The following is a 25,171-nucleotide window of genomic DNA, read 5'->3' as shown; positions in this document are numbered from 1 at the left end:
TAAGAAAGCAATTCCTGGTACGACAGTTCTCAAGGTCCCTGCCAATATTTTGGAATTACTGAACACTGTTCATTAAAAACTGGAAAAACAACAATTTTATCATCTCCATCCTCTCTTAAAAAGGAATCTTGCCCACATAACGCACACTCCTCCGAACACCCATACTTCCATATTTGATTTCTAAATAAGAGTTATCAGAAAAATTCTGGAAATAAAGGTTCTTGCATGTTTTTCTGATACTGGTTACAAAAATACGGTATTTCTTCTTCAAAGGCGATGCCGCCCTATCAGGATTAAGAGCCTTAGATATCAGAATCGATCCTGGGAGGCTCATACCGGTTCACAGGGCGATAGTAGCAGCAACAGAATATGGACTTGCTGACAGGGTTTTGCTAAGATGTTTAAGAATACTTAACAACTGAAAGCCATGCAGTTCCATTTCTATGTCCCAGAGTTGAGGCAGCGATGACTCTAAGCGCAGGGACAGTTGCTACATGTAAAAGTACAGCGTTTTAGGATCTGGTTCCAGGATTTCCTTGTTTTATTTACTCTACACATTCAAAAAACAGGTTTCTTGGACACCTGGGTCTGAACAGTAACCTCATCTTGGAGGGCTGGAGATTTCTGTCTGTGTGTAATAACCTCATGAATACTGACTGGCTGGCTTTCACTTGGCTGTAGGGCAGCCCATCCCACTGGGTAATGCTGGGAGGGACCGGCTCAGCCTCGTCACGGCCCCTAAATCTTCCAAGGAGCCCAGACACAAGCTGAAACAAGCCCAGGTGACTGACCTGAATCAGATGGTAAATCATGAAAGTCGCAATGCCTGCTCTTCTCCATTCAGGATGCACAAACAGAAAGGAAATGTAAGCTTCATTGTATTTCACATCGGGAACCATGAAGCCAAAGGCAATGATGACTTTTTTATAAAGGACGACCACACTAAAGTCTGGATACTGTAGGCACTCAGACAGGTCGATGCCTAAAGAAAAGAAACAATCGGAGATTCAAACCATGTGCCTTCTGGAATGATGCAACACCATGCTGCCTAGTCTGAACTTACAGACACGCCTGTATGCTAAAAAACCCAAACATGAGGACAAAGATATTACCATAGACACCACACATTTGGACCATAAAAATAGAAATGAATTTTAGAAAATATCAAAATTAACATAGTCTTTTCTAAGTATGTATGTTAACAGAGCGGCAGGAGAGGACGGGTAGCAGAGCACGCAGGTTCAGGATGGACAAGTGTGTGACTGCAGACACAGTGCTGAGTGTCCCAGGGACTAAGCTTCTGCAACACCTAAGGCAGGCGCATAGCCAGGCCTCACAGCTTCGTGTGAAGATTCTCTGAGCGCTCAGGTCCGTATGCTTTACCCCATACACACACAATTTATATGCTCTTTTGCACAGATGCTACATTTCACAATAAAGAAGTTAAAAAAAGATTCCAGGAATAATGTATGGGAGACACCTAGCACAAGGGTGGGGAGTAGCAGGTGTTCCCAGAGTGTTCCTTTCAGCCCCAGTACCGCTCCCAAAAGGAAGAGCCCAGCTCTGCCACCACAGGCGCTATGACACGATTATCAGCCAGTAAAAGTGACACAGTGCTAATCTCGACGAAATCTTAGCTAACATCCGGAGAACAGCTATTATTTCTTTAAAAAAAAAAAATACTTTGTGTTTTTGGTGATATTATTTCCTTTACGTTTCAAAGCACCATGATGAAGCAGGTCCACAAAGAAATGTGCTTACACTCAGCAGTTAAAGTGCGTCCCTTTAATTGACGGCTTTCGTCTTCTGAAAACAATTTGCTAAGGCTGAAAAGATGACAGATCATATGGGTTTATTCTTATTCTCAAAGTCCGTGGGATCTCGCTGCACCACCACACTCTGGTGACCAGTTAAATAAACGAAACACAGAGAATCATTAAGCAAAAAGCGAAAGTGTCCAAGCACGCCCAAGCTACCAGTCTATCTCAAAAGACATTACCTGGTATCTAAACATATGTAGAAGCAAAACAGAATGAGTCTTTTATTCTGGAAGCAGAAACATACAGTGAAGAGAAACAAACAAAAACACTGTTTATTACTTTGTCAGCTTCTTCTTGATTTGACGAAAAGAGGTATTTATATTTTCATATTTCTATGTTAGCAGAGACAAACGAAATGAAATCGTATGAGCGAAGGTTTTGGGTTAGATGACATACACTAGTTATAAGAATCAGAGTGAACTATACAGAAAATCGATCTGCCTAGGGTTAGGGTGGGAGGGGGAACATACCTGGCCAGAAAAACTCATGACACATAGAGTTTATCGTTGGGATGTGGTTTGGCCGAACATAGCAGTAATCAAGAGGCGCGTCGGGCTCAGGTGTCCAGTGAAGGTCACTCCTGTGCAGGTGGGAGCGAATCTGTGACAGGAGCTGTAGTTTGGGTGGCTTTGTTTCATAGTCACGCCTCCGGTGCCACAGAAAATAAACAAACTCAAGTCAAGAAAAGTGCCCAGTATTATTCCTACTTGATTCACATAAACTCTCGACCTACTTGAAATCTCAAATTCATTTGTGCTGCTTTATATGGTTGCTAGCTTGATAACAGCTCAAATACTTTTCCAGTATGGGATTTGAAATTCACTCTATAAACATTCACTAAGGCAAATCCCTCTGTACCCATCAGGAGCTGTACTAGGTGCTGCTGAGCCTTTAATGAACAGGGAGAAAACAGACAGCATCCTCCTTCCACCACGATGCTCTGGTACAGAGCCACACTCCAGTGCTGTTGGAGCCCGGAAGAGAGAACACCCAGCCAGGCCAGGGCAGCTGGGGTGCAAAGAGACGAGGGGACATCTGAGCAGACTCGTTAATGGCCCTTCAGTGTCTGCCCAGGAACAAGCGCTGGGCAAGGAGGATCAGTGTGACTATGGAGCGAGCATGGCTCCAGAAGACAATGTACTCTCTGAATCCCAGGGTAAAACACCACAGGGGTTCCTCTAGTAAGCTCAGCTCCCATTTCACCACTCAGACAACAAGACTCATGATTAGACACCATCCCAGCATGCAGTCCTGGTTACAAGCTTGATGAAGATGTCACTCCCAATTCTCCCATTTCTTCGTCTTATAGCGTACCGTATGTATATACCCACACACACACACACACACATATATAACTAAACTCCTTCCCATCGAGTCGATTCCGACACATAGCGACCCTACAGGACAGAGTAGAACTGACCCATAGAGTTTCCAAGGAGCGCCTGGTGGATCTGAGCTTCTGAGCTGCTGACCTTGTGGTTGGCAGCTGTAGCGCTTAACCACCGCCAGGGTTTCCATATATATATATATATATATATTAAGAGTTTAAAATAAAACAATTATGACAATCACATGAGATCTAACAGTTAACTTATCCTTGCTTTTTATTTTTCTTTCCAAGGATCGCCTTTTCTGCAAAAAGTACAGTTGAAACAAGTAAAGGATGAAACTGGGCACGAAGCACAGAGCTTAGTCCTTGCCCATGCTGCTTACATTTACTGACCCCAACAGGGGCACGCAGGGCAGAAGCTGCAAACATTATCCCTCGTGACACACTCGACATCACACCTCTTCTCCGTGTACCTGATATAAGGCTTCAAGATCCGAGAAGTGTAAGGACTGACGATACTCTGGTCCACAGCCATGTCTTCTGACCCCACCAAACGATACAAGAATTTAGTGGTCTGGTGCCGAAATCCTCTCCTGGATGGCAAGGCAGTCTATGGGGAAGAAACACTGAGGACTAGTGTCATTTCCACATATAATTAGTACTTACAGTATTTCTGTGTGTCAGAAAACAGGTCTTTCTGCATTATTCATCTGGAAAACTCAAGGCTCAATACGATCTTTGCAGGTTATCTTTGCATAAAACTAGATATGAAAAACTAATCCCCAGTTGTAATAGTGTAAAATCAAAATCATTTAAAAATTTTTTATAGTTGTTTTAAGTTTTTTTTTTTTTTAAATAATATAATAATTATGTTTTCGGTGAAGGTTTACACAGCAGTTTAGGCTCCCATTCAACAACTTCTACACAAATCGTTCAGTGACACTGGTGACACTCTTCATAATGTGTGAACATTCTCATTATTTCCATTCTGGTTGTTCACATATGTTTTTCAGTTGTTGCAAAATTATATATGCCATACCAATTACCAACAGGTCCTTTTTTCTTTGGTACTTCTTAGTGACATCGATTCCCTTGGTCAAGCTGTGCACATTCCACCCTCATTCGGTGTTATCTTCTCCATCGCCAAAAATAACAACTGTCTATTCTCCCGACAGTGAACCCCCCTCCCCATCCCTAGTAACCACTAATGAACATTAGTTTCTATGTATGTACCTGTTCATGTTATTTCATAAAAGAACATACAATATTTGTTCTTTTGTATGACTGACTTATTTTGTTCAATATAATATCCTCCAGGTTCATCCATGTTCTAAGAAGTTTTGGGAATTCATTTTTCTTTATTCCTGAGTAATACTCCACTGTCTGTATGTACCACCTTTTATTTATCCATTCATGGATTCATGAGCAATTAGGTTGTTTCCATCTTTTTACGACCATGAATAGTGTTGCAACAGACATTAAGTGTGCATATATCTGTTCGTGTCACTTCTATTAGACCCCTATGGTATATGCCTAGGAGTGGAATTGTTGGGTCCTATGGTAGTTCTGTGGAAACCCCGGTGGCAGAGTGGTTAAGAGCTATGGCTGCTAACCAAAAGGTTGGCAGTTTGAATCCACTAGGCGCTCCTTGGAAACTCTATGGGGCAGCAGTTCTACTCTGTCCTATAGGGTCGCTATGAGTCGGAATCGACTCAATGACAATGGGTTTGGATTTGTTTTGTTTTATGATAGTTCTACCTCTAGTTTTTTGAGGAACCACCAGACTGTTTTCTAGAATGACTATACCACTTTGCTTTCCTACCAGCAATGGATAGAAGTTTTAATTTCTCCACATTCCTTTCAACAATTTGTAATTTTCTGTTTGTTTTTAAATCTTAGCCATCCTAGTGGGAGTGAAATGATATCTCATTGTGGTTTGGATTTGCATTTCTCTGATGGCTAATGATGTTGAGCATTTTTTCGTGTGTCTGTCAGCCATTCGAATGTCTTGTTTGGTGACGTTTCTGTCCATACCCTTTGCCCAGTTTCTGACTGGGCTGTCTTCTTGCAGACATTTTCTATATATTTTAGATATTAGACCCCTATTGGTTATATCATTCCCGAAGATTTTTTTCCCAGTCTTTAGGTTGTCTCTTTACTCTTTTGGTAAAGTCTTTTGGTGAACATAAGTATTTAACTTTTATGAGGTCCTAGTTATCTATTTCGTTTCCTATTGCTCGTACATTCATTGTTGTTTGATAATCTATCACTGAATCAGGTCCCAAAATTCTGCTCCCATGTTTTCTTCTAAGAACTTTATGGCTTTAGATTTAACTTTTAGGTCCTTATATATTTTGAATTCATTTTTGTGTATGGCATGAGGTATGGATTTTGTTTCATTTTTCTGCATGTGGAAGTTCAGTTTTCCAAGCACCGTTTGTTGACGAGGCTGTTCCTTCTCCCACTGTGTGGATTTGACCCCCTTGTTGATCGGTTTTTTTTTAAGTGAGTAAAATGCAGGATTGAGCATTGGGTTTACAGCTTCTCTAGGCTTCATTTAAAATATTTAAAATATCCAGGCTTCGTTTAAACAATGTGGTGGCTTGTGTATTGCTATGATGCTGGAAGCTATGCCACCAGTATTTCAAAAACCAGCAGAGTCACCATGGTGAATAGGTTTCAGTGGAGCATCCAGACTAAGACTAGGTAGAAAGGCCTGGCAATCTCCTTCTGAAAATTAGCCAATGAAAACCCTCTGCATCACAACAGAATATTGTCCAATACAGTGCCAGAAGATGGCATGGGGCTGGGTGATGTTTCGTTCTGTTATACGTAAGGTCACCATGAGTGGGAACCAACCCAATGGCAACTAACAGCAGCGACAGTAACGAGCAGGCAACATACCCATGGGTCATATAATATGAACACTCTGTTATCCAAAGAGCCACAGTGGCCAGTTATTGCTGTCCCTGCAGAAGGATTTTTGAAACATGTCTCTATTCCAGTAAGAAAATCTGACAAAACTGGACTGCAAAGGTGCCCTATCAGATGGTTCAACAAGGATGTGGCCTTTGTTCCCATAAGATGTGGGTTCACGTCCCTCCTTCTGAACCCGAGAGCCAGACTGCAGACGTGCCGCTCTTCGACGAGCACACCAGGCCCTTAGTCGTGTACCAACAAAACATGTGCAATCGGGGTTTTAGAGAAAGTGCTCAGACAGAAGATTAAAAGGCACGCTTACAATGTGGTTTGCCAAGGGCTGGATGAAGTTTAGAGACCTGAGCTGTTCTGTAGAATCAGTTTGCTCTTCGCTGAGAGAACCACTGTGCTGGAAGAAGAGCAAGCAGTCCTTCTTCTATAATATACTCTCATTACTTTTCCAAATTGGACATCAAAATTTTCAAAGGCCAACTCTGGAATCCTTCCAGGGCTTTAAGATCAGTTTCATGTGAAAATCAGGGCTGTGGCACAGCTTCCAGATATGGGCAAACATGTCCTCCCACCCCATAGCCTCCTGTGGCTCCTCACACCAAAGGGCAGGGCCTATTTCCCCTCCCCCTGAATAGGGGCTGGCCTTGTGATGGCTTTCACCTATCAGAAAGAGGCAGAAGAAAGATCCTAGCAGCTGACAGCTTCCACTTCCGCCTCTTGGAGCCCAGCTGCCACGCTGCCCAGGCTAGATCACTGGATGACAAGAGGCCACATGGACAGCTCTGGGGGAAGAGAGACCACCATGGTCATTCCAGTCTCAACCCAGCTTCCAGATGAATGTAGGCACAACGAGTAGCCCTAGCCTTCAGTACACGGAGCAGAAGAACTAGTCGAGCCACAGAATCAGAATAAACGTTAAGTAGTTATTGTTTTAAGCCACTAAGTCTTAGAATGGTTTGTAATACAGTGATAGCTAACTGAGACACCAGCTACTGAACCATGAGATACCACGACCCTCACTATCTGGCTAATGTCTCAAGGTGGGCTCTGTGGAACTCTACACATTACCCTGTACCCCTCTGCTTCTTTCCACCTCCTCCGCTTTCACCCCACTCCAACTCCCACTCAGCTTCTGCCTGGACCACTGTCACTGCCTCCTGTGGTCTCCCTGCTGCCACTCCTACCCACAGCATATATTCTCCACTCAGAAGCCAGTCTTTCCTTTTTTTTTAAAAAAAAAAAAACCTGATAAATTCACTTTCTTTGATCAAAACTTGAGTGTGGCTTCCCACTTCCCACTCCAGCTCCTGACCTGGGATCTGCAGGCCTGATCCGGTCCCTGTTAACCTCCCTCACTTACCTCCCACCATGTTCCTGCTACACACACCAAGTGTGCTCCTGCCCTAGGGCCTGCACCTGGGCTGGTGCGTCTGAAACTTTCTCCGCCGGCTCCTTTCTGTGCATCAGGACTAAGCTCCATGGCACCTCCTCAGAAAGGCCATCTTTAACCATCAGGAAGGAAGCAGCACCACTGCCCTCTATTCCCACTCTGCCACAGCTTCACTCACATTACAGAGGCTATCTTGTTTGTTTACTTAATTACTATCATCTCCCTGCTCCACAAAAGCAGGGACCTCTCAGTCTCAGTTTACTGCAGTAGTTCCAGCTAGACGAGTGCTGCTTGGCACACATTAAGTACTCAATTTGCATTTGTTGATGTGGGAAAAAAGAAAAGGCATCCCGAAGTCAAGTAAGTTTGGAAAACGTTAAATGAGTTTCTTGAAACATCAAGTTCTAAACAAAATGGAGAACTGGGTGGGCTGCTGGCTCCTTCCCCCTTTCCCCCAAGCCCAACCTGAGACATGTCACAAGTGAGAGGGAAGGTAAAATGACATAAAGGCTATGAGAACCTGGGGAGACCCGACGTGGCTGGATACCAGTGAGGCGGCACAGGTGGGAATGGAGGCTTCCTGGTCATGCCACTTCCTCTCCCGCTCTGCTCTGGGTGGATTACTGACAGTCGACTAGGCCAGCCAGGTGTGAGCTCACAGGGTCACGTCAGAGCAGCACTGGAGGTGGAGAAAAGGCCAAATTCGGGACAACCACTGAGCACGCCATAACCCCAGGCAGTAACAGCAGCGGGAAGTAAGCAGCGGCACCTAGGTCAGAGGTCCTGGGAGGTTCCCTGGGAGATGAGGCTGCCTGATTGTGGGAAAACGTGAAGATGGGAAATAGTTGAGCTCAAACCAAAAACCCATTGCCACTGAGTCGATTCCGACTCATAGCAACCCTGTAAAACAGACTGGAACTGCCCCATAGCGTTTTCAAGGAGCGGCTGATAGATCCAAACTGCTGACCTTTTGGTTAGCAGCCAAGTTCTTAACCACTGTGCCACCAGGGCTCCAGAAGTTCCCATTTTACTAAACTTTACTAAACATGATAGGAACCAGGCTTTGCCTCTCCCTCAAGGTGTACACTACCAGCAAAGGAAGCTGGTAAGCCTAAGAGAAGGAGCTCACAGATAAAAAATAAAAAAGACATGTAAGTAAGGAGCTCAAGAAATAAAATAACAAACTAAATAAACTACACTGGAAAAAGTAGAAGTAATTTACCAGACAGACAAGACTTTTTAAAAAGCGCAGAATCAGGGTGATAGAAAAATCTGGAACTGGACCGTGGTGATGGTGTCACAACGTGATAAGCACGATTAATGTCATTGAATTACACACGTAAAAAATACTGAAATGGTAAATGTTCTGTGATACATATTTTTACCACAATTTTAAAAAAAGGCACAATATGTAGTTATCAGAGAAATGCAAATCAAAGCCACGCTGAGATACCACTTCACACCCGCTACAATGACTATAATAAAAAAGACCAATAGCAAGAATTGGTAAGGATGTGTGGAGCAACCACAATCTCCATAAACCACTGGTGGGAATGTAGAATGGTGCAGCCCCTTTGGAAAACAGTCTGGCAGCTCCTCAAAAAGTTGAATATAGAGTTGCCATAACCCGCTGCCGTCAAGCCAACCGTGACTCATAGTGACCCTCTAGGACAGAGCAGAGCTACCCCATAGGGGCTTCCGAGGCTGTAATCTTTATGGAAGCAGACTGCCACCTCCTTCTCCTGCTCAGCAGCTGGCGGCTTCAAACTGCCCATCTTTTGGTTAGCAGCCAAGTGCTTAACCACTGCACCACCAGAGCTCCTTAGAGTTACCGTATGACCCAGCAATTCTAGTCCTAGGAATGTACCCTGGAGAAATGAGAACATAACATTCACAGAAAAACCTGCACATGTATGTTCACTGCAGCATTACTCATAATAGCAAAAAGATGGCAACAAGCCAAGCAACCGTCAGCAGATGAATGGACAAACAAAATGTGGTATATTCATACAATGGAATACTATTCAGCCACAAAAAGGAAGCTCTGATACATGTTATAATAAGGGAGAACCTTGAAAACATGCTAAGTGAAAGAAAGCAGTCACGAAACATGACATTTGTAACTCCATTTATATAAAATGTCCAGAATAGGCAAATCTAGAGAGGCAGAATGCCGATTTGTGAAAAAGATGAGGGACCGGGCAGAGACAGCTAGAAGATTCAGATTTTCTGGGACGATGAAAATGTTCTAAAATTGACTGCGGTGATGGTTATGCAACCTGTGAATATACCTGTTAGCTGCTGTCAAGTCTATTCAGATTCATGGCAACCCCATGACTGTATATTTTAAATGGGCCAATTGTATGGTATGTGAATTATATCTCAATAAAGTGTTACCCAAAAATCATCAAAGAGAGACTCCAAGGTAATGAAGAATACTGGGAGCAGAAATGAATAGTTATGAAGAGGACTCAATTAGAGATCCCCAATATTAAAAATATGATTACTGAAATAAAGCACTCAATGAATAACATTAGGGACAGGTCAAGGGTCTCTTCAAAAAGGCAAAGAAGAGATAAAGGAAAGAAGTAATGGTGTCAACATTCATGTATTAGGAGTCCAGAAGGAGAGAAAAAAGAATAGAAGGGGATATATTTAAGGAAGCAATGATGAGGCCTGGTACTGGTTCAATAACAGACACATAGTCCAGTGGAACAGAATTGAGAACCCAGAAATAAATCCACCCATCTACGGACAACTGATTTTCAACAAGCAGTCAAAGTCCATTCAATGGGGAAGAAATAGTCTCTCTGATAAATGCTGCTGGCAAAACTGGATATTCACTTGCAGAAAAACGAAATAGGATCCAAACCTCACACCATACACAAAAACCAACTAAAAATTAATCAAAGACCTAAAGGTTAAACCTAAAACTATAAAGTTCCTGGGAGAAAACTATGGGACCTAATCTTTTTAAAACAGGCCAATAAACATACCTACAAATGCATGAATAGCAGAAGACAAATCAGATAATTGGGACCTCATAAAAGTTAAATACTTATGTTCATCAAAAGACTGTCAAAAGAGTATAAAGACAACCTGCAGACTGGGAAAAAATCTTCAGAAACACCAAATCCAATAAAAGTCTAATCTCTACAACACACAGAAAACTTGAACAATTCAATAACAGAAATACAAACAGCCCATTTAAAAAATGGGCAAAGGATATGAATAGACATTCTGCCAAAGAGGGCGTTCAAGCAGCCCACAAAAACAGGAAAAGATGCTCACCATCATTAGCCACTGGAGATGCAAATCGAAACTACAATCAGATATCATCACACCCTTGCTAAAATGGCACTGGTTACAAAAATAGAAAAATGTTGGCAAGGATGTGGGGAGATGAGAGCCCTTATTCCATTGCTGGTGGGACTGTAGAATGGTACAACTACTATGGAAAAGAGTATGGTGGTTCCTCAAAAAAAAGAAATAGAAATACCTTGTTGTTAGGTGCCATCCAGTCACTTCTGACTCATAGCGACCCTATGCACAACAGAACAAAACACTGCCCGGTTCTGTGCCATCCTTACAAACGTTGTTATGTTTGAGCCCATTTCTGCAGCCACTGTGTCAATCCACCTCATTGAGGGTCTTCCTCTTTTCCACTGACCCTGTACTTTACCAAGCATGATGTCCCTCCTGACAACATGTCCAAAGTATATAGGACGCAGTCTTGCCATCCTTGCTTCTAAGTAGCATTCTGGTTGTACTTCTTCCAAGAAAGATTTGTTCATTCTTCTGGCAGTCCATGGTATATTCAACATTCTTTGCCAACACTACAATTCAAAGGCATGAACTCTTCTTTGCTCTTCCTGATTCATTGTCCAGCTCTCATATGCATTTGATGCAACTGAAAACACCATGGCTTGTGTCAGGTCAGGCGCACCTTACCCTTCAAGGTGACATCTTTGGTTTTCAACACTTTAAAAAGGTCCCTTGCCGCAGATTTGCCCAACAAAATGTGCCTTTTGATTTCCTGACTGCTGCTTCCATGGGTGTTGATTGTGGATCCAAGTAAAATGAAATCCTTGACAACTTCAATCTTTTCTCCGTTTATCATGATGCTGCTTATTGGTCCAGTTGTGAGGATTTTTGTTTTCTTTATGTTGAGTCATAACCCATACTGAAAGCTGTAGTCTTTGAGCGTCATTAGTAAGTGCTTCAAGTCTTCAATTTCAGCAAGCAAGGCTGTGTCATCTGCAAAACGCAGGTTGATGAGTCTTCCTGCAATCCTGATTCCCTGTTCTTCAGCATGTAGTCCAGTTTCTTGGATTATTTGCTCACCATACAGATTGAATGGGTGTGGTGAAAGAATACAACCCTGACGCACACCTTTCCTGACTTTAAACCACACAGTATCCCCTTGTTCTGTCTGAACAACTGTTCTGGAATTCCTATTCTTCGCAATGTTATCCATAATTTGCTTTGATCCACATAGTCGAATGCCTTTGCGCAGCCAATAAAACACAGGTAAACATCCTTCTGGTATTCTCTGCTTTCAGCCAGGATCCACAAGACATCAGCAATGATATCCTTGGCTCCTCTTCTGAATCCAGTCTGAATTTCTGGCAGTTCCCTGTTGATTTACTGCTGTAGCTGCTTTTGAATGATCTTCAGGAAAATTCTGATGGCATATGATATTGTTTGATAATTTCTACATTTGGTTGGATTACCCTTCTCGGGAATAGGCATAAATATGGATCTCTTCCAGTCAGTTGGCCAGAGAGCTGTCTTCTAAATTTCCTGGCATAGACGAGTGAACACTTCCAGAGCTGCATCTGTTTGTTGAAACATCTCAATTGATATTCTGTCAATTCCTGGAGACTTGTTTTTCGCAAATGCCTTCAGTGCAGCTTGGACTTCTTCTTTCAATACCATCAGCTCCTGATCATATGCTACCTCTTGAAATGGTTGAACGTCGACTAATTCTTTTTGGTATAATGACTCTGTGTATTCCTTCCATCTTCTTTTGATGCTTCCTGCGTTAATATTTTCCCCATAAAATCCTTCACTGTTGAAACTCAAGGCTTGAAATTTTTCTTCAGTTCTTTCAGCTTAAGAAATGCCAAGCATGTTCCTCCCTTTTGGTTTTGTATCTCCATCTCTTTGCACATGTCATTATAATACTTTGTCTATTTGAACTGCCCTTTGAAATCTTCTGTTCAGTTCTTTTACTTCATTTCTTCCTTTTGCTTCAGCTGCTCAACATTTGAGGGCGAGTTTCAGAGTCTCCTCTGACATCCATCTTGGTCTTTTCTTTCCTGTCTTTCCTGTCTAATGACCTCTTGCTTTCTTCATGTATGACGTCCTTGATGTCATTCCACAACTCGTCTGGTCTTCGGTCATTAGTGTTCAATGCATCAAATCTATTCTTGAGATGGTCTCTAAATTCAGGTGCGATATACTCAAGGAGGTCATATTTTGGCTCTCATGGACTTGCTCTGATTTTCTTCAGTTTCAGCTTGAACTTGCATATGAGCAATCGATGGTGTGTTCCACAGTCGGCCGCTGGCCTTGTTCTGACTGATGATATCGAGCTTTTCCATTGTCTCTTTCCACAGATGTAGTCGATTTGATTCCTGTGTTCCATTTGGTGAGGTCCATGTGTATACTTGCTGTTTATACTAGTAAAAAAGGTATTTGCAAAGAAGAAGTTGTTGGTCTTGCAAAATTCTATCATTCGATCTCTGGCATTGTTTCTATCACCAAGGCCATATTTTTCCAACTACGGATCCTTCTTCTTTGTTTCCAGCTTTCACATTCCAATCACCAGTAATTATCAATGCATCCTGACCACATGTTTCATCAATTTCAGACTGCAGAAGCTGATAAAAATCTTCAGTTTCTTCATCTGTGTGGCCTTAGCGGTTGGTGTGTAAATCTGAGTAATAGCCGTATTAACTCGTCTTCCTTGTAGGCATATGGATATTATCCTATCACTGACAGCACTGTACTTCAGGACAGATTTTGGAATGTTGCTGCATTATTCACAATAGCAAAAAAAAAAAAAAAAAAGGAAAGAGCCTAAGTGCCCCTACCTTCAACAGATGCATGGAGAAGCAAAATGTGGCACATAAATACAATGGAATACAACTCAAACCATAAAGAACAATGATGAACCCATGAAACATATTATAACATGGAGGACATAATGCTAAGTGAAATAAGTCAATCACATAAAGACAAATATTGTATGATACTACTTTTATAAGAAGAACAGATATATATACAAAGACCAATGTTCATTGTCAGTTACCAGGGATTGGGGGATAGGGAGGGAGAATCACTCTCTAGGTTGTAGATATTTGTTATTTTTGGTGATGGGAAAAGTAGCACTGAATGTGAGTGTAACGAGCTTGACCAAAGTAAACAATGGCATTAAGAAGTGCACAAGGGTGGGCCCAAGATGGCAGAACAGATGCTTCCGGCAAGCCCTCTTTACTACAAAGACCCAAAAAAACAGGTGAAACGAGTATATTTATGACAAGCTAGGAGCCCTGGGCATCAAAGGGAAGCTTAGAAAATGAACTGAGGGGCAGGGCAAGGCAGAGACGGTTCAGAGGTGGAGAGGAGTTATCGGACCTGAATTATGGAGAGCCCTCAGGCACCATTCCCAGGAGCAGTGGTGGCGGGTGGTACTAGGCTTCGGCTGTAGTTTCCTCAGGGAGAAGCAGCCAGCCACACAGCCTACTCACACGTCCGGAACCAGAGAAGAATGGCGCTCTTGGCAAAAGCTAAGTACTTGCATATATCTTACCACGCCCCCTCCACCTCCCCCACTCCCAAGCCGGCTTCAGCAGCTTACTTCCCTGGGACTGAGATAGGCCCTACTGAATGCCTAGAGCCATCCTCCCGGCCTTGGAAAAGGAATAAATTTGCAACTGGGGGAAAAGATAATTTGCCAGCTCCACTAACTGGGGGAGCTCAGGACAGAAGCGGCTCCTGTCCAGGAATAAATGGTCCATGGACTTTGAGTGCCTTTCCTCTCTGCATGGACCTATGTGGGCCTGTTTCAGGAGAAAAGGCTTTTGTTGGCACACTCCAACCACTTCAGCTGTGCAGCGGAGAGGTGGGTATTTGATGTATGACACTGCTTTGCCTGTTAAACAGGGTCCTCACCTACCCACATCAGGAGCCTGAGGACTGGTAGCTCCACTTAGATCACCCAGCCACCTGCGACAGGGGTCCAAGGATAACCGGTACCTCCCAGTCCTTAAAACCAAAAACACTGGGTGCCTATGCTCTGTCTGCAGAACCCACCCACCTGTATGCTCTAGGGTACAGGGACATGCTTTCCTCAGAGACACGTGGGGGATGATTCTCAGCCCCCTGCCTTGATCAGAATGTGACCCCCTGCTGCAACCAGATACTGGTACCTAAACCAATTACCCCTGCCCCTCTAAGACTGTAAGACAGACCCTTTACCACACACTTGATGATCAGCTACCTGGACACCTGAGCTGAATTCATACAAGAAAAGTGAATGGACTCCTACACTGATATACCTGATATAGCTCTAGCCATCTGGGGACAGGATGTCAGAGCTCCAAAGGTGAAAATAATCAAGCTAGCTTACTAAAGCAACCCATTTAGGCATATCAAAACAAAACAAAGCAAGAAGCTACGACATGGTAAGCAAACATAAAATAAACTACTACAATAACTTACAGGTGATGTGGAAACAATAGTCAATATCAAGTCACATAAAGAAACAGACCATGATTGCCTCCACAAGCTCTCAGAAAGAAGAATCAAGGGATCTTCTAGATGAAAGTGCATTCCTGGAATTACCAGAGGCAGACTACAAAAGGTTAATATACAGAAATCTTCAAGACATCAGGAAGGAAATGAGGCAATATACCGAACAAGCCAAAGAACACACAGATAAAAGAGCTGAGGAAATTAAAAAGATTATTCAGAACATAATGAAAAATTTAATAAGCTGGAAAAATCCACAGACAGCAATCAGAAATTCAGAAGATTAACAATAAAATTAGAGAAGTAGACAACTCAGTAGAAAGTCAGGGGAGCAGAACTGAGCAAGCGGAAGGCAGAATTTCTGAACTTGAAGATAAAACACTTGGCACCAATAAGTTTGAAGAAAAATCAGATAAAAGAACTTTAAAAAATGAAGAGACCTTAAGAATCATGTGGGACGCTATCAAGAGAAATAACCTACGCGTGATTGGAATACCAGAAAAGGGAGGGATAACACAAAATACAAAGAGAACTGTTAAGATTTGTTGGCAGAAAACTTCCCTCATATTGTGAAAGATGAGAAGATATCTATACAAGATGCTCATCGAACTCCACATAATGTAGATGTTAAAAGAAAGTCACCAGGACATATTATAATCAAACTTGCCAAAACCAAAGATAAAGAGAATTTTAAGAGTAGCTAGGGATAAATGAAAAGTCACCTACAAAGGAGAGCCAATAGGAATAAGCTTGGACTACTTGGCAAAAACCATGCAGGCAAGAAAGTAATGGGATGACTTATATAAGAAACTGATGGAAAAAAATTACCAGCCAAGAATCGTATACCAGCAAAACTGTCTCTCAAATATGAGGGTGAAATTAGGACATTTCAAGATAAAGAGAAGTTTAGGGAATTTGTAAAAACCAAACCAAAACTACAAGAAATACTAAAGGGAGTTCTTTGGTTAGAAAATCAATAATACCAGGTATCAACCCAAGACTAGAACACTGGGCAGAACCATCAGAAGTCAACCCAGACATGGAAATTAAAAAAATAAATTAAGATTAAAAAATAAAAACGCTCAAAAGAGCGTAACAACGATGTTATTATGTAAAAGAAAACACATTAAAACAATAAAGAGGTACTAAGAAATGTAGTCATAGATCTTCCATATGGAGAGGAAGATAAGGCAATACCAAGAAATAAAAGTTATGTTTAAATAAAATAGGGGTAAATAATATTTTTGTTTAAATAAAATTATGTTTATGTTATGTTTAAATAAAATAGGGGTAAATAATAAGGTAGCCACAAAGGACACAAACTATCCTGCACAACAAAATCAAACACAAGGAAAAAATAGAGACTCAGCAGGAACAAAATCAACAATAATGAATATGAGGAAAGGACAATATATAAAGATAATCTACTCAGCACATAAAATTAAGTGGGATAAAGAAACTGTCAACAACACACACAAAAAGATATCAAAATTATAGCACTAAATTCATACCTATTCATAATTACCCTGAATGTAAATGGACTAAATACACCAATATTGAGACAGAGAACGGCAGAATGGATTAAAAAAAACATGATCCGTCTATATGCTACCTACAAGAGACACAACTTAGAGACACAAACTAAAACTCAAAGGATGGAACAAATGTATCAAGCAAACAGCATTCAAAAAAGAGCAGGAGTGGCAATATTAATTTCTGACAAAATAGACTTTTAAGTTAAATCCATCAAAAAGGATAAGGAAGGACACTATATAATGATTAAAGGGACAATATACCAAAAAGATACAAGCATATTAAATGTTTATGCACCCAATGACAGGGCTGCAAGATACAGAAAACAAACTGTATCGGCATTGAAAAGTGAGATAGACAGGTCCACAATAATAGTAGGAGACTTCAACATGCCACTTTCGGTGAAGGACAGGACATCCAGAAAGCTCGTTAAAGACACAGAAGATCTAAATGCCACAATCAACCAACCTGACCTCAGACATTTACAGAAGACACCACCCAACAGCAACCAAGAATACTTTCTTTCTAGCGCACATGGAACATTCTCTAGGCTAGGCCACATATTAGGTCATAAAGCAAGCCTTACCAGAATTCAAAACAATGAAATATCACAAAGCATCTTCTCTGACCTTAAGGCCATAAAAGTGGAAATCAATAACAGACAAAGCAGGGAAAAGAAATCAAACACTTGGAAACTGGACAATACCCTGCTCACAAAAGACTGGATTATAGAAGACATTAAGGATGGAATAAAGAAATTCATAGACTCCAACGAGAATGAAAACACTTCCTATCTGAACCTTTGGGACACAACAAAAGCAGTGCTCAGAGGTCAATTTATATCAATAAATGCACACATCCAAAAAGAAGAAAGGGCCAAAACCAAAGAATTAGCCCTACAACTTGAACAAATAGAAAGAGAGCAACATAAGAAACCTTCAAGCACCAGAAGAAAACAAATAATAAAAATCACAGCAGAACTAAATGAAATAGAAAACAGAAAAACAATTGAAAGAATTAAGAAGAGCAAGAGCTGGTTCTCTGAAAAAAATCAACAAAATTGATAAACCACTGACAAAACTGACAAAAGAAAAACAGGAGAGGAATCCAATAACCCACATAAGAAATGAGATGGGCGATATTCCAACAGACCCAACTGAAATTAAAAGAATCATATCAGATGACCATGAAAAATTGTGCTCTAACAAATTTGAAAACCTAGACGAAATGGATGAATTCCTAGAAACACACTACCTACCTAAACTAACACAAACAGAGGTAGAACAACTAAATAGACCCATAACGAAAGAAGAGATTGAAAAGGTAATCAAAAAACTCCCCACAACAACAACAAAAAAAAACCCTGGCCCGGACGGCTTCACTACAGAGTTCTACCAAACTTTCAGAGAAGAGTTAACGCCACTACTACTAAAGGTTTTTCAGAGCATAGAGAAGGACGGAGTATGCCCAAACTCATTCTATGAAGCCAGCATATCCCTGATACCAAAATCAGGTAAAGACACCACAAAAAAAGAAAATTACAGACCTATATTCCTCATGAACTTAGATGCAAAAATCCTCAACAAAATTCTAGCCAACAGAATTCAACATATCAAAAAAAATAAATCACCACGACCAAGTGGGATTCATACCAGGTATGCAGGGATGGTTCAACATTAGAAAAACAATTAATGTAATCCATCGTATAAATAAAACAAAAGATAAAAATCACCTGATTTTATCAATTGATGCAGAAAAGGCATTTGACAAAGTTCAACACCCATTCATGATAAAAACTCTCAGCAAAATAGGAATAGAAGGAAAATTTGTCAACATAATAAAGGGCATTTATACAAAGGCAATAGCCAACATCATCCTAAATGGAGACAGTCTGAAAGCATTCCCCTTGACACTGGGAACCAGACAAGGATGCCTTTTATCACCACTCTTAATTCAACATTGTGCTGAAGTCCTAGCCAGAGCAATTAGGCTTGATAAGGAAATAAAGGGCATCCAGATTGGCAAGAAAGAAGTAAAATTATCTCTATTTGCAAATAACATGATCTTATACACAGAAAACCCTAATGAATCCTCCAGAAAACTACTGAAACTAATAGAAGAGTTCAGCAGAGTATCAGGATACAAGATAAACATACAAAAATCAGTTGGATTCCTCTACATCAACAAAAAGAACATTGAAGAGGAAATCACCAAATCAATACCATTTACAGTAGCTTCCAAGAAGATAAAATACGTAGGAATAAATATTACCAGAGATGTAAAAGACTTATACAAAGAAAACTGTAAAACACCCCTGCAAGAAACCAAAAGAGACCTACATAAGTGCTCAGGGATAGGAAGACATAACATTATAAAAATGTTTATTCTACCAAAAGTGATCCATAGATTTAACGCAATTCCAATCCAAATTCCAACGACATTCTTTAATGAGATGGAGAAGCAAATCACCCAACTTCATATGGAAGGGAAAAAGGCCCCGGATAAGTAAAGCGTTACTGAAAAAGAAGAACAAAGCGGGAGGCCTTACTCTACCTGCTTTTAGAACCTATTATACCACCACAGTAGTCAAAACAGCCTGGTACTGGTACAACAGATACATAGACCAATGGAAAAGAATTGAGAATCGAGACATAAATCCAACCACACATGAGCAGCTAATATTTGACAAAGGCCTCAAAACAGTTAAATGGGGAAAAGACAGTCTTTTTAACAAATGGTGCTGGCATAACTGGATATCCATCTGCAAAAAAAAGAAACAAGAACCCATACCTCACCCCATACACAAAAATGAGCTCAAAATGGATCAAAGACTAAATATAAAATTTAAAATGATAAAGATTATAGAAGAAAAAGTAGGGACAAAGCTAGGAGCCCTAATACATAGCATGAACAGTATACAAAACATTACTAACAATGTAGAAGAAAAACTAGATAACTGGGAGCTCCTAAAAATCAAACACCTATGCGCATCCAAAGACTTCACCAAAAGAGTAAAAATATTACCTACAGACTGGGAAAAAGTTTTTAGGTATGACATTTCCGGCCAGTGCCTGATCTCTAAAATCTACATGATCGTGCAAAAACTCAACTACAAAAAGACAAACAACCCAATTAAAAAATGGGCAAAAGATATGAACAGACACTTCACTAAAGAAGACATTGAGGTAGCTAACAGATACATGAGGAAATGCTCACGATCATTAGCCAATACAGAAATGCAAATCAAAACTACAATGAGATTTCATCTCACTCCAACAAGGCTGGCATTAATCCAAAAAACACAAAACAATAAATGTTGGAGAGGCTTTGGAGAGACTGGAACACTTATACACTGCTCGTGGGAATGTAAAATGGTATAACCACTTGGAAATTGATTTGGTGCTTCCTTAAAAAGCTAGAAATAGAACTACCATATGATCCAGCAATCCCACTCCTTGGAATATATCCTGGAGAAATAAGAGCCTTTACACAAACAGATACATGCACACCCATGTTCACTGCAGCTGTGTTTACAACAGCAAAAAGATGGAAGCAACCAAGGTGCCCATCAACAGATGAATGCATAAATAAATTATGGTATATTCACACAATGGAATAATATGCATCGATAATGAACAGTGATGAACCTGTAAAACATTTCATAACATGGAGGAATCTGGAAAGCATTATGCTGAGTGAAATCAGTCAGCTGTAAGAGGACAAATACTGTATAAGAGCACCATTATAAGAACAGGAGAAATAGTTTAAACAGAGAAGAAAATATTCTTTGATGGTTACGAGGGGGGAGAGAGGGAAGGTGGAAGAGGGGTATTCACTAATTACATAGCAGATAGGTGACCGGAAAGACAACACACAATACATGTGAGGTCAGCACAACTGGACTAAACCAAAAGCAAAGAAGTTTTGTGAACAAACTTAATGCTTCGAAGGCCAGCGTAAGAGGGGCAGGTGTTTGGAGACCATGGTTTCAGGGGACATCTAGGTCTACTGGCATAATAAAATCTATTAAGAAAACATTCCACGTCCCACTTTGGACAGTGACATCTGGGGTCTTAAACACTAGCTAACGGCCATCGAAGATGCATCAATTGGTCTTAACCCACCTGGATCAAAGCAGAATGTAGAATACCAAGGACACAAGATAATTACAAGCCCAAGAGACAAAAAGGGCCACATAAACCAGAGACTACATCAGCCTGAGACCAGAAGAACTAGATGGTCCCCGGCTACAACCGATGAGTGCCATGACAGGGAACACGACAGAGACCCCCTGAGGGAGCAGGAGAGCAGTGGGATGCAGACCCCAAATTCTCATAAAAAGACCAGACTTAATGGTCTGACTGAGACTAGAAGGACCCCGGTGGTCATGGCTCCCAGACCTTCTGTTGGCCCAGGACAGGAACCGTTCCCAAAGCCAACTCTTCAGACAGGGATCGGACTGGACAATGGGTTGGAGAGGGATGCTAGTAAGGAGTGAACTTCTTGGATCAGGTGGATACCTGAGACTATGTTGGCATCTCCTGCCTGGAGGGGAGATTAGAGGGTAGAGGGGATTAGAAGCTGGCGAAATGGACATGAAAAGAGAGTGGACGGAGGGATCAGGCTGTCTCATTACAGGGAGAGCAATTGGGAGTATGTAGCAAGGTATATGTATGTTTTTCTCTGAGAGATTGACTTGATTTGTAAACTTGCACTTAAAGCACAATAAAAATTAAAAAAAAAGAAGTGGACAAGGATAAAGGATGTTTGTGCTAAAGTATGACATACCATATTTTTACGCAAGTAACGTGCACCTTTTATGTTTGTTTGCTAGCCGTGCCCATTTCCCACGAGTTATTTACTGCAGGGGCACTATGCTAATTTTTTTTAACAGCAACACGTTAAAAAAAAAGAATTGGCAGAGCGGTTCTTACGAAAATACCTTGTAGGGGGAGGGCATGGCTGACAGGCAAACACTATCTGTGTAAAAAATATGGTATATAATTTGGCAACACCACCAGCAATAACCAAAAAACAAGTGTATGGCATGTATGTAAGTGTACAGGCATGTATGTGTACAGGGAGGTACAGGCACATATATATGTATGCATACAAATGTCTATTATGTACATGTACGTACAGATATGCATGTGCATGCTTACATATTCATAGAGGACATAGTTTCGGGTACTTCTCAGACATAAGCAAACAACTTGCAATATTGATTTTCTAGGTTTGAAGGCTTAGGGCCTTAATCTCATGGGACAACTCAGTCGACTGGCATAAAATAGTTCACAAAGTTCATATTCTGCATTCTAGTGAGATGAATAGCATCAGCGGTCTTCAAAGCTTTCAAAGAGCCATCTAGATACAACTATTGGTCTCTATTCATCAGGAGCAAAAGAAAAAGAAGGAAACAAAAGTCTTGGAAAGAAACTAGTCTACTGGGCTAATAGCCTACATTAAGCCACAGCCTCACCTATCCTGAGACCAGAAGAACTAGATGGTATCCTGACCGTTCTGATCAGGGCCATCACAGATAGACCCGAAGAGGAGAAAAACACAGAGCAGAACTCAAATTCTTAAAAAGTCCAGACTTACTGGATAAGTTGAGACTAGAGGACTCCCTAAGACTATTGCCCTGAGATACTCTGTAAACCTTGAACTGAAACCATCCCGAGGTTACCTTCCAGGGGAGTAACAGACTGGCACACAAAATAAAGGATATTACCTGTGAGTACGATGCTCCATTAAAAAACCATCTACATGAGACCAAAAGGTCAACATTTACTCTAAAGTAAAGATGAGAAGATAGGGGGCAGGGAAACTAGAGTACTGGAAAGGAAATAACCAGAACACAATTAATGAGATGCTGACACAGTATAAAAAATGTAACTAATGTCAGTGAACAATTTGTACAGAAACTGTCAAATGGGAACCCAATGTGCTGTGTAAACTTCCACTGACAACACAAAATATTATTTAAAAAAAGACACGATGAGGAATTTCCCAGACTAACAAAGCACATGATACCTCTGAATAAGAGTCCAGAGTTGTCAAACAAGATAAATGAGAATAAAAAAACACCACTTAAAGGTACTTATATTAAACAAAGATCAAAAGCAGAGGAATCTGTGAAAGTTCTCAGGAGATGGGACAATAAAAAAGGCCATCTACAGAGAAACAACAGGAGTGACATGGGGCTCTCAGGAGTGACACTATATGCCAGACAATAATGGAGTAATAATTACAAATGTTGAAGAAAACCAAATTACAATTTTGTATCCAGCTATACTGGCATTTTAATCCAAGCATGAAGTGAAGATATTTTTAGACATAATAGTTTTCAAATTTAACAACAACAAAACTACCATATTTTAAAGAACTGCTAGACAATGTCCTCTAGCAAGAAATTTATCCAGGAAGAAACACTGGGAAGTAAGAGTCAACAGACATTTTAATGAGGTTTACTGTTATCGAAATAAGTAACACAAAAGAAAAAAGGATGAGAGCGTTCTAAGGTATTTTTTGTTTGAGAGGAAGACTACGTGATAGTATCAAGAAACTGACAGAGAAAAATAAATATAACTTTTTCTATAGAAAAGAATCAACATTATATAGACTATTTCCTCTGACCACAATATTCTTCGATTAGAAATAAAGTTAATTCTTAAAAGGTTACTTTAAAATTTCCAGGTTTCGAAACTAAAAAATAGCACTAAATAACTCTTGGGTTAAAGAGGAAATAATGAGAAAAATTACAAAATGCTAAGTACTGACCGACAGTAAAATCTCATCATTTCAAGAGTCGTAAGTCAGCGCTAAAGCAGTATCTACAGGGCAATTTACAGCTGAAGGCTACGAACAGTACGTGCACTTACAGCTCCTCTCCTCTGTAGCCACATTAAAACAATTCGAAAATTCCAGGTTAAGACGGAGAATTAGACAAGTATCCAACATTATCCCTTCCCCCAAACCTCACTAAAGCTACTGAAAGACTTAATCTAAAACAAACAAAAAGACAAGCATGCAAGAAATATAAGAACAGAAAGACCAGGAGAAGAAACAACAGCCAACCTGGGAGGCAGATGGACAAATGCTAACTGATTTAAAGCCAAAATCCCAAGGTGGCTTTGGGAAAGGGGAGAAGCAACCCAATTTATGCTGCCGAACCTTCCCCCTAAAGCCCAGGTGGCAGCCCCAGATTCCTCCAGAGCCGGGGCTAAGTGGGGCAGTAAAATGAGCACCAGGTGAAAGTCAGTGTGAGAAGGAGTCAGATCCCTCACTGCCACGCCGCCAAGTGACTGCCCTCCTCCAGCAGAAGTCTGGAGGCTGGGTCACTAAGGGTGGAACAGCGGGTGTCTGAGTGGGGCAGCTCAGAGAAATCCCAGGTGCGGGTGCCTTTCACTGAATGCTAAGATCCCTCTTCCCCTACTTGAGATGTTTCCCCATCTGCAGACTCTCCTCAGCACAGTGTCTATTATAATGTACATTCTCGACAAACCTGCTGACCAAGTTAGGGCACGAACCATGTACAGCTACCCTCAGGGACTCTCTTCAACGTCCTCAGTGAAGTCTTTAATGTCCAAGAGGGGAAAAACCCCAGATGCATTAAGGGGTGTTCATAACGAACAATTAAAAAAAAAAAAAATCCCAGTAATGCTTTGCATTTTTCTCTCTTGCTCTTTTCTTCTCTCTCCCAAAATCACTCCGGATTTTAAGTAACAGCATCACCGCTCTCTGCTCCCCAGTGCTGCCTGCCCCACCTCCACCCCTACACCCCAGCTCTGGGCACGTGCTAGCATTTACCTGGTATCGGTCAAGGATTCTGAAGTCCTGGCAGGTTGTTCTGTACGTGGCATGGCCAGCTGGGAGCCTAGAGACACCTCCTCCTTCTTTGGCTCCATAAATCCCGTCAACTAACAGAAGAGCGGCATTAACAACCTGGTCCAAGTCAAAAAGTGGTAATCCCCTATCCCTTTTTGCTTGTCTGACGAGCAATTTCCGCTTCAGTCTCCGAGCTTCTGGTGTCATAGCAACAGCACTGGGACAAGCTTCCAGCCTCTTCAGAAGCAGCTTTTCCTCATAGATGCTCACAGGTGTATACTTGGGACCTTTGGGTCTCGTGTCCTTCTCCAGTTGAGGCTTCCTCTTTTCTCGAGTCCTTGTTTGCAAAGATGTGTTGGAATCCGTATCTTCGCTGTCAATGTCCATCCTGTCAGGTTTTTCCTCCTCACTCTCTACCTCCTGCTTTATCTGTTCAGGTGCTCTGACCTTCTTTCTGCCCCCGACCACTGTCCCAGAAGCTGCTGACCCGGCAGGGGGTGGGACATACTCCATTCCTGGGTCTATGACTCCATCACCTTCCATCTCATCATCATCTGCACAGAGCACAACACAGTATGATCA

The 25,171-nt window shown here is 41.3% G+C and overlaps 1 protein-coding gene across 1 annotated transcript in view; it reads right to left on the bottom strand.

Moving 5' to 3' along the window:
* KAT14 (lysine acetyltransferase 14) overlaps positions 1-25,171 on the bottom strand; it is a 54,262-nt gene that overhangs the window by 4,570 nt on the left and 24,521 nt on the right. The window contains exons 6-9 of the mRNA XM_049869994.1: positions 24,572-25,143; positions 3,624-3,760; positions 2,291-2,466; positions 792-982 (exon numbers count right to left, since the gene is read on the bottom strand). Of these exons, the coding sequence (XP_049725951.1) occupies positions 792-982; positions 2,291-2,466; positions 3,624-3,760; positions 24,572-25,143 (1,076 nt within the window). The remainder of the gene's footprint in view (positions 1-791; positions 983-2,290; positions 2,467-3,623; positions 3,761-24,571; positions 25,144-25,171) is intronic.

Source organism: Elephas maximus, chromosome 25, assembly GCF_024166365.1.
Source record: "Elephas maximus indicus isolate mEleMax1 chromosome 25, mEleMax1 primary haplotype, whole genome shotgun sequence".
NCBI classification, from domain to species: Eukaryota; Metazoa; Chordata; class Mammalia; order Proboscidea; family Elephantidae; genus Elephas; species Elephas maximus.
The sequence above is the reverse complement of the archived record's forward strand: the minus strand, read 5'-3'. Positions and strand labels throughout refer to the sequence as shown.